This window comes from Limulus polyphemus, unplaced genomic scaffold (assembly GCF_000517525.1).
Source record: "Limulus polyphemus unplaced genomic scaffold, Limulus_polyphemus-2.1.2 Scaffold581, whole genome shotgun sequence".
Classification (NCBI taxonomy): domain Eukaryota; kingdom Metazoa; phylum Arthropoda; class Merostomata; order Xiphosura; family Limulidae; genus Limulus; species Limulus polyphemus.
In genome coordinates, this window is record NW_013666191.1 from 146,526 (window position 1) to 158,060 (window position 11,535).

General features: G+C 31.6%; 1 protein-coding gene across 1 annotated transcript in view; it reads left to right on the top strand.

Moving 5' to 3' along the window:
- Window positions 1–3,588: 3,588 nt before the first annotated feature.
- The window catches only part of LOC106459255, a 21,808-nt gene continuing 13,861 nt past the window's right edge, over window positions 3,589–11,535 (top strand). Inside the window, exons 1-3 of the mRNA XM_013918854.2 lie at window positions 3,589–3,686; window positions 6,989–7,119; window positions 10,569–10,709. Coding sequence (XP_013774308.1) covers window positions 7,011–7,119; window positions 10,569–10,709 — 250 coding nt within the window. The 5' untranslated portion in view covers window positions 3,589–3,686; window positions 6,989–7,010. The remainder of the gene's footprint in view (window positions 3,687–6,988; window positions 7,120–10,568; window positions 10,710–11,535) is intronic.

An 11,535-nucleotide genomic window follows, 5' to 3' on the forward strand; every position in this document is an offset into this window, starting at 1 on the left:
CTAATTTTATGCTGTGTCGTGCAATATATTATTATACAATAATCAGAATATCAATAAAATATTCTGTAATGTCTGTTTCTTTCTCGAGAAATTTAACTTGGAAGACTGCAAATGATATGTTAGAGAGAAGCGCAATAACGACACTTCGTATTTCAGTCTTAATATTGCTATGCTTTTGTATTGATGTTGACTGTAACCCAATCATAACGTGTATAAACTATCAAAGCAACTAGCTACTAAATACATGAAAGAAACAAAATTGATCTGCCAGGGATATTTTGTGTTCTTAGAGTTAATTGAATTAAATAACTATACATATATTACACCAAATGCTGGAAAATTTAGGATGTGAGAGTATTTTTAAAATAATTTAAGCAAAAATCCAAATGTCGATGTAGGCCAACAAATCCATGCTATGTAAAAATTGGGCCAAGATACCTGTCTTCTCTAGGTCTCGACAGGAGGGATGAATTTCTTGCTTTGGTTGTAAACTGGTGGTGTATTTCAAACAAAGTTGCCTGCTTTTTACTCTCGGGTAGAATATGTAGAATGTACAGTCCTGCCCAATTCCACAACAGATTCAGGAGGGACAATAAGCTGGTGCAACTCTAGTGTCATGAAACTAATTATGCCTCAGAATAGAGCGATCAGCTTGTGGCCAAATGTATGATGAGCATTCGAGCTCAAACACAAATGATTGGACTTAGTATGTGCCAGTAAAGACACGTGGAAGTGAAGTTGAGTTCTTGGTTGACCTAGGATAAACTAGAATGTTGCAGTGTGCTATGTACTCTGAGTGAAGCCATTGCCTTGGTCTTTTGATACCAGCTTCATTTTGGCAAATAGTGACAAGCTAAATATAAATTAAAAGTTACTTCTTCCACTTCTTGGTGTTGTAACTTGCAGAAAAAAATTAATTGCCTTTGAATTTTCAGGCTTTCGTATCTGAGGGATTGATCTACTGCAGAAATTGTAAGCCAGTTTCACTTGTGCAGCAGTTGGGTTGTTGTTCTGTAGAAAATGACCCAGTGCTGCCATATTGAGACTAAGAACACTAGACTACAGAAGTACGTGTTGAGAAGAAAGTCAAAGTGCTTCCAAATGACAAATGGTGTACTGTGTATATATTTCTGTACGGACTTCTTGAAAGGGATAACATTCAAATAGGGAATGCAAAAACCTGTAAATACTGCTTTGGGAAACTAATAATTGTATGTAATCCATTAAGTGAAGCATATAACTTGTGGAGTGGTGGCATACGTTATTAAGGCTCTCTTTTGCAGGGTATGTAAGTCGAATATTTCCAGAGTTACATCTCTTGTTTTGCAGCTGTCTTTGTCTTTCTTGTCTACAACTCAAGCAGCCAAATGATTGTCATACAGAAGAAGCCCAGATGATTTTGGTATCATGACACTGTGTTATCAATAAAGAATTTTATGCTTCAAAACACACTTGCGATCATACTTTGTGCTTATGTGGATCTTAACTTAAAATTTCTAAATCTGTGTTTTGTGGAAACTATTGGCTTTTCTGTCAGATATCAGTAAACCTGAATATCATAGTCATTTGAGTCAAACAGTAGTAATGTGCTACCATACAAATACAGGTGATGTGTCCCATAAAACAACTGCTATTCAAGCTTCCTTAAAGGAGAGTATAACCCTTAGAAAATGCTTAGTAATCTGTAGTATAGAATATTAGAAAGAAGAAAGGCGTCTCAAAGTTCCATGTAGATTTTATGCGGGTGGATATAGTAATGAACATTATGGTCTTTCTGCTACTATAGACAGATGTGTATAAACATGCTGGAATATGTTCATTGGTAATGTATCTACCATGCAGCTAGTATTAACCAGAATTCTTAGAAAAGTGATATTCAGACTTTACATAATGCAAAAACTGGACCACCAGGGAGTTTCTTGCACTTTTACTAAGGACCAGTGTTTTTCTGGCTGCATTTGCATTGAGACTTTGAGTAATGATATAAGCACTTCACTTTTTGTTTTCCAGAAGTAAAAGTTTACCACATTAAGGAAACTCTGATACAGAATTGTAGGTTCACCTTTTCAGAGAATAGCCCTAAGTGAAACTGGTCTTCTCCAAGAGATTGAGTAAGGTAACTGGTATGTGCTGGTTATTATTGATTGCTTCACCAAATGAGCTAAAGCTTATCCATTCGTTGATATAATAATACAAACCATTACTGATGAGTTTGCTAAACAGTGGATAGTAAATTTCAACTTCAACTGTTTGTATAGTAGTATATTGTGTTATGTGACGTGAAGATATGCACTTTAACATATCATAAACAGTCCAATGGTTTGGCAGAATAAATTGTTCAAGCTATCAAGAATATATAAATTCCAATGAAACCGTGTGGGTGAACATATGCCATACATCAAGAGAACAAAGACTGACAGTATGTTTGTCACACTTACTGATGTCTACAACAAGTATAACTCCCAATGAATGTGATATATGGTAGACCTCCCACCGCAGATGTATCACAGTGTCAATAAGACTATGTGAAGACATTAAAATCAGCATTACTAAATGGAAAGTATAACCATACAACAGAGGAGATGCTATGAAAGGACAGAGAAAACGCGAGTGTGATGAATTGGTACGGCTTTGGTACATGTCTGCTGCGTGAAAGTAATTCAATTTTCATTGTTGTTAATTGTAGTTATTAATGTGAATTTTAGCAGCTCTTCTGATAGAAGTAATTACATAATTACTGAAACATAAGAAAGGTTTTAATCTCGAGATATCTATATCCGCTATTCTACGATTGGAGGATTCAAATATATATATTCTTCATTTTTATGAACAACGTGAAATATTACAACCATATATCCATGGACAGAACAGGTTTTCTTCAGAGAATAACAGAAAAACAACAACAGCTAGAATACAATCAACTTAACGACTTTTTAGTGTAAGCACATACACTAGCTGAAATTTTGTAATAGTACTATATATATTAAATGAGAAGGTAGAAAATACATGTTTTTTTTTTTACATACCACGTTTGTTTGTTTGTTATTAAGTACAAAGCTACACAATGAGCTTCCTGTGCTGTGCCCACTGCAAATACCGAAATCCGATTTGTAGTGTTATGAGACTCCAGACTTACTGTTGAACCACCAGGAATTTCACACAGATAATCAGTATATAAAAACTATCACTGGTGCATATGTTTTATATACATTTATAAAGCTCGCCTCTTGAAATATTACATAAGTGACCCTCTTGCTGTTTACTTTATTTTTTCGGTTGCAGTTCTATAATCTCTATGTAATCCGTATCTTGAAAACTGTTTTCAGCTTGTGAAATTCCTATGTTTGACGATATTTTTATGTTTATGTACACACGTTTGGTAAAATAAAAGGTTATACGTTTCGCTGAACTTAATTTTGTAGCATATAAAAAATCTTAAAAATTTCACCATGTTCTTGAAAGATTTTTCACTAATTCTGAATGTTACAAATCATGCGGTTTTTTATATTTTTATGAATGTTTGACATAAATTGTACTTTGGGATAAATTGTTGCATCAGCCAGTAGAGGGATATTTAGCTAGTATAAACTTAAGTATTGCTGTTAGTTTATTTCTGACGTAAGTAATTTCTCAGAAGGGTAATATTTGTGCAACGCAACAGAAGAAAGTTTTCATATTATAATCATGTAAGTTAGTTTTAATTGATTTATAAGTTTAGTTTACTTATAATTTATAGGTCCGAAGTTACTGAAATGTATAATTTTAATGGATAACTGAATTTAGAAAACGAACATCAATTAATATTATTTTGTACATACCATTAACACTAACAGTTTTAACTTTAAATGTAATACTAACTTTTCCAAGTATCCTAAAAATTCAATATCAAAAATAATTTGAAATATTACTAAGGTATCTGCCTAATATTGCTGCAGTTTTGTTAGGCCTAACTAGACCTATCCGTGTGTTATGTGGTATTACTAATATTATTACATTTAAGTTGTAACTTGCTCTAAGTAGGCGATACGTCAATTATTTGTAATTGTATTGTAAGTTGAAAATGAAAGATTAAGCAATCATACGAAATTGAAGTGATAAAAATTTCTGAAATTGTTGTACGAAACAGTATTAATAATAATTAAATAAGAATGGTACTTGGTAGAGTTTTCTGTCCACATTACGTTTTGAAAGAACCCAAGGTAGTACTTAGGTATTTGTATTTGACAGAATATAATATTATGATTAATATGACATGATGATGTAATACTCGGGCAAAGACACGAGTTTCAAGATCCCAAAGCCAGTCATTCAAATCTAACCCACAACTGATTTTTTTACCTTAAGTAATATTTTCTTTGTGTTTTTCTTTAGAGATGAAACACTGTGTGAAAATTTATTTCTACATGACGAAACATATTGCAATATTAATTATCTGACTACACAAATAACTATGATCAACACAAGTAGGGTAACCATATTTTCCATGTCACATTCTGATGAAATAGGTAAGATTAGGTTTGGTCAGATTATGAAATCCTAAGTTATTATAGATTTGGTTATTTTACGTTAGGTTAGTTCAGAACTTACCCAGTTGCAATTAGTAATATGTAAAGTTCCAAGACAGTTGTGTTTATATTCAGAATGATTGATAGTCTGCATGACAGATATGAATAGTTTTCATTTTAGTTTTACTGTATATATGCAATAGTTGTATACTTGCTCTTATTTTACTATATACATAAAAGGCATGTATATACCCTTTCATAATTGTTTTCATGATGATATATGCCACCATGGACAGTATTTTGTATGTGACTATGTAGTTCAAATAGATAACTTGAAACTAGTAATATGTAAAATTCAAAGGTGGTTGTGTACTTAGGCTTGGCCAATAAAATGGATGCAGAACTTGAGTCTCACAAAAATGAAATTTTCCTTGGTCTGCTTTGACTACAATGTAAATAGCAAATCTCAATGAAAGGAAACAAAATATTTTCCTGTCTTTGCAAACTAAAAAAAATAGAGTGAAATTGATTAAGGAGATTATTTATCTTAGATTAACCTCATTTCACAGTTTATATTATTTTAGAGATTAAGAGTCTTGTGCTGTACTAACTGAGCTAGCCAAGCTGGTGTTAAGATCACATGGGCACATACACAAAACTCTTGATTTGATACGAGGATTATGGGTAAATAACTCTCACTTAGTATCTGGCTGCCAGCCAAATAACCATTTTAATCTAATTATTGCCCATCCTATCACCACAGAAATGAAGTGGGCTCTCTCCAGGCAGATCATACATTTTCCTTATTACTGGGAACAACTAGATCAAACCCTAATTATTTTGTGTACTAAAGAGAACTACTACAAATTCCTAACTCTAGTTTTATAACTTATCAGTTTTACATTAGGAGGAGTCATTTTAACTTAATAGCTAATTTATTAGTGTAGAATAAATGCCCAGTCTCTTTCATTTATTCTCAGCTATATTGACACTGGGTATGAAGATACAAGCATAAAACTGTTAAAATTACAAACCAGTTTCCAATGTAATTACACAAAACTTAGTTGTAAGCCTTTTAAAATTTAAAACACTTTTATTTTCCTTGAGATTTAACCATAAAATCAGGAATTAATTGCACAGAAATTAGGTGTTTTGGTCATAATATCTGACAACTGATAAAAAAAGACTTGAAATTGTCTTTCTTGAACAATGTAATATTAGAGATTTTTTTTGAACAATACAAACTTTGTGATCATTGGTTCACCTTTTGCAGAGACATCGTCATTTTAAAACAAGCTTATCCATCTATTTGTGTCAAGATTTTGGAGAAAGTTCATTGCCTTTTTGCAAAGTATTATATATATAGAGAGGATTTGTTTTCAGTGCAAGACTACTCAGTACATGTTGGGAGGATGTCCAAAGGCCATGTTTACCCTAGTCTCAGTGTAAAGTTGGAAGGTGTGATGTTTGCATAAAATGCAAATATAGATGCATTCACAATGCGGGTTACTGTTGAAGTTAAAGCAATGAGAAAGAGGTCATTCAAAATGTTTAAATCCAAACAAAAAGAAGACCATAAAAGTGTAAAGCAAAAGGGATAGTAAAAATAAGATAATTTTTGTTCTGATTGTAACCACTTTCATTATCTTAAAATGTTCAGTAATTGACAGACTTAGATAAAATTAATCAGACCTCAACCAAAGAGTTTTAAGAAGTAGTTGAATATTTATTGTTACTTCTACTAATTATGTAGTGTGTCCTAGATGTCATGAATATGGAAACCATTTGTTAAAGTGCACATCAAGATGAAAAAGGAATGGCCCTGTTCAATAATAGCCTTGCTTTAGTGTGAATTTTTTATCAACATTGAAACAACATTTTGGGTATTTCATTACATTTTTTCTGAGCAAGAGCTTGATTCCTAAACTTGTGCAAAGTTTAATTTGAGAAATTGGTGTAGCAGATTTTCTCTTATTAAATTTACCACCAAAATATGACAGTTTCTGTGTAATTGATTCACAATTTTAGGATTTAAAGTTCAATTTACAATTGAGTCATTGTGTTTGTTGGATGTTACTAGCCTAATGATAATGTTATTTCAAAAGGAAAAACTCATTATGTTTATAGAGTAATCCTTTCAACTACTTTTCAAACTTTTTATGATCCTTCTTCTGAGTGTACATTTTGATATTTTATTTTTACCTATTTTTTTGTGTGTTTAGCAGAAGGCCAAATAATAAATTATTTTCCAAGTAAAATTGTAACAATGGCTTGTATAATTTAGTAAAAATTCCATTTCTATTCTATTCTGTATTAAAACAAGTTAACTATTTCTTTATTACTAGAATAAAAAATAATTAAATGTAAAAGTTTATTAATCAGTGAATGATGGATAAAGAGAAACCTACAACAGTTGTTATAGATGGTATGTTTCCAATGTTTAAGTTAGAGTTTATATTGTTTGTGTGTATATGTACATACAGATAGGTGGAAAACTCCTTAGCTATGAACAAGATTCTGACCAGGATGATAAGGAACAGTACTACTTTGGCTACCCTCTTCTCCATTTTCATGTTAGCTTCATGTAATAAAACTGTTTCAGAGGACATGCATGGTACGTAAAGTGCTGTTACATGTAACATTGTATGTCTCAGTTTGTAAATCTTTACATTTATTTTTGCCTTTGTGTTCAGTTACATTGTTGTACATGTAGATTATTTGAGTGCAACTGACAATCTTCAAGATAACATTTAAAAAAGAAAGAGGTCCAGAAGATAGATACATGTAACGTAAAGATTTGAATATAAAAAAAGTACTAAACAATACATATTTTGAAAGTGATAAAAGCTTTGGTTTCATGCAATATCAGTATTTGTGTGTGTGTATGTACACATTCTGTAGCAGAACCTGAAAAGTTAAGATGTAATTTAAAGTACCACCTAACTAAGTTTGAGAATTACACACACACATTGGAGGGGTAGAGTATCTAATTCCTAAACTTAATTCTAATAATTTAAACAACATTAAGTTATGTTAGTGCAGTTTTGTGATACAATCTCTGTATGCAAGTTGCCACATGTAAGAATTAAGCTCAGGAACTAGATACTGTGCCTTCTCCATATTTTTATAATGGACTTTCTTTTTCCATTTATTCTGTTACCTGGTTTCCAGTGATCAAATACATAAATGTATCTGCTAGAGATTAAAAAAACTGTTTTTTCTGAAACAGTTTTTGTTTTCTGCAATCTTCAGCACTGATGTTTCATAGTCATTGATCTCGGAAAGATACTTATGTGATACATTAAAATGCTTAAAATTGCAATTAATATTTTTATAAAAAAAAATCCAGTTACGTTAATTGTAAAATATTGTCTTCCAGACATTTGTATTCTGAGTTCTTCATAGTCTTCTCATGCTTCTTTTTCTCTCTGTCGTGTGACATCTTACATTAAACCTCTTTAAAAATTCATGTACTTCATGAGAGGACCCCCACCACCAAGAGATAAATTAGTGTATTTACTTGTAACCCCATTATGCTACCTATTAGTATGCCTTAGCTGTTAATCTAATTTATGGACATCTTTACTGTAAATATCTGTATTTCTCTTGTGCCTGCCTTGTGTTAACAACCTCTTTTTGTCATATTGGACATTTGAAAGTTTATTTGACCACATTTTCTTTCATTGTAACCAAATTTAGATTTGCTTCAAGTACTCTTTGTTTCTTATTATGTATTGTAGTGTTTAATTTTTTTTGTACTTATTACCAAGACGAAGCTGTTTATATTGCTGATAATGATGCTGAAATTTGTATTTATTTTTCTTAGCCATTTTGTACTTCTAATATTGTAGAACTGTTTTGAGTTTCATCAAACAACATTGTTTTTATACGTGTATAAAGCTTTGTTGAGTCTCATCAAATGACACTGTTTTGATATGTGTATAAAGCTATAGTGGTACAGAATATGTCTTAAATTTTGAGACATCAGCTGGATTCTTCCTGGGTATTGTCATATGGTTTCCTTTACTTTCCATTTTCTGTTTTGTCTGTGAGCCCATAATTATGAAGGAAAAGAATTAATAAGCCTTGTTTTATGTAGATACCTAGTATGTCTTTCCTACTACATGTAAAATTTTCCTTTTCAGAATCTAATTGATTGTTGTGTACAACTTTTTTCTATTGAAAAATAATTGATGGCTTTACAGCAGACACGTTTTTTTGTATATGTGTGTGTGTCTGTGCACACACACACACACACACACACACACTACCAACATGCTTATGAGAAAACACAATATAAATACTAAAAGAGCCCATAAAAACCAATTATTTTCTATTAATGTTTGGCTACTTGAAAGGTACTTCTTTGGTCTGTCTATTAAATTGTCAGTCATTTTATTCTTCCTAATAAGCTTGCAACCTTGAAAAAATCTTATTAATTGCATGGTTTCTCTCTAAGTTTGTTACTTTTTTTTAATACTATAAAAGTTGTGCATTTATATTAAACCCTTTCTCTCAGATTTTCATGTTAAATATTACTTAAATTTGAAATACTGGAACTTGTTTGATTATACTAAACTAATAAGGTTACTATTACCAGTTTAAAGAAAACCATCAAAATTTTAGTTATTTTTCTCACAGGGCGAACCATTTCATAAAAAGACTAGGTTAACCATACATATTACTGAGAAGATACCTATGGTCAGTTAATTTCAAGACTGTAGAATCATTCTAATTTGATAGTATTTGCATGTGCCATGTATCATTTTCTTACTGTCCCTGTATTGTTTTTTATTGTTTTTCCACTGAGGTTCCGAAGCCCAAGTACAACAATGGATCACTAAGAACCAAAATGGTGGTGTGTAACACCTTATGAGGACAGTACATAATTGTATCATTATATAATTTATTATGTAGGAGACTGATACATACTGTTATCTGATCTTAGAATTTTTGGAAGTACATCACAACTGTGACTTTGAGTAGATGTCTAAAATATTTTGTATTGCCAGGGGCTTGTTGTGTTCACACATAGCACCTGATCCTGCCACTTTATCAAACTACTATTCCATTTGGAGGTAGAATACTTCCAAGACCTTCTCTAATTTCTAGCTTATAACAGTCTTCAGCATTGGATTTCTATGTCTTTGATGGCATGTTAGTTCAGAGTATATTATATTGCTAAGTATATTTCAATATTTCTTTTTTTTATGTAACTCCTATTTTCCAGGAAGTCCTCTCCCAACAGGCATCTGTCTACCTAGAGTTTAACAACTCCCTTGGCATTAACTCTAGTTCCACTACCTGATTGTATTTTCAGCTTGATGAGCAGATTTAATATAATTAAAGAAACTTTGTGCTTCCAATGTTCACTAATCTACTCGTCTTACTATGGATTGGCTTTGTACACCAGTAAGGTTTTTGTGATGTTATTCATAAAGGGATGGTATAGATAAGATAGGATTTGAATTGGATATATTTTGGTGTGATTTCAACTTCATGATGTAAGCAGTCTTTTTGTCAATGTGGTGTAGACTAATTTCCACTTTATGATGTCAATGATAAGGGATATGATATGAAGTAAACATCTATATGAGGAAAAGGTGCCTAAACATCTAAGGTTATGTGTGCACATCGTAAATGTTCTGTGTGTTTACATTTGGGTGAACATCAATATACTACTACTATGTGTATTTCAAATTAGGTTATATTAAAGGAAGATCCAAAAGATTATCTGCTAATGCAAAATCATGCTCTGTTGTGGGCGCATTAAAAGTGATAGTCAAATCCATTTTCAAAAATAGAATAACTCAAAAGTGCATGGGTGGTAGTGGTGATGTGTAGCTTTGTTCAAATATTCAGTACAAAGAAAAACAATAGATTAAGTTTTCCCAAACATTATGTATTTTTCAGTTTTACTCATAGGCTTTTGATATACGTATATATTTTAAATTTCATAGTGTAATAAATTGGGTGAATTGTGTCATATGTTTTTATAGGCTTGGATAATATTTCATTCTTACCAATATCTTGTACTAATTATATTTCTGAACTATCTTGCAGGCAACAGTACTATATTAGGAGATGTAGTGAAGTTGTGTGAAAAAAGTGTGTCAAGTCATAACTGTTCACTCCACTGTACTGTATTGTTAGAAGATATACTGACACGGTGGAAAGAGCACAACTTTACTGTGCTTATGAAAGGTAACATAAAGCTGTCTCAGATTAATTCATTGAACAAAAAATTAAAAAGTAGGAGGAGGAAGGAAAGGTGCACAAAAAATGTCAAGTGTTCAGTAACATCAAGTTGTTTGGAAGTGGGAGATGTTCTCAAAACATAAAATGATCAAGCATTACGACCCAAGAAAAGGTTAAAACATATCAAACATAAGAAGTAAGAGATTTTAAAATAATAATGCAAAAAAATAATTACTGTAGAGGGCTGAGAAAATGCAAAAAATAACTCTTAGGATCCATGTAACAAAACATGGAACACATTTTTAGAAACTGTAGATAGATTATCAAAATTTACTGCATATTAGGAAGTATGGAAAGATTGTGAAAAGAAAAAAAAAAGGATCTGTGTTAAGATTTGAATAACATATGTCAAACATTAGGAACTTTAGAAGGGCTGTCGGAGTGTAAAATAATTCAGTGTTAGTATTTGTTCAAATGTTGTCAACACAGAAAATTAAGATTTTGGGAAGTGTGAAAAGGTTTCCATGGCAACAAAACATTAAGCACTAAGAACTAGAGAAAGTTGATAAAAAGATATAAATCACAACAAGCATTGTTAATAAAGGAAAGACTGTCAAAATATAAAATTTTTAAACATGGGGAACTGTGGTAAGGTTGTTGATTTAGATTTTTATCTTGTGTTATTTAGTAGTTACAAAACCTCATTTTTTTAAACTATTTACTCAAGCAAACCTGAGATTAGACAAACTTTCAAGTGTTGCAAGACAACACTTGGTATTGAGATTGACATTCATAACTACCAACTACCAGTGCACAGCCTTCAAAGTATGTA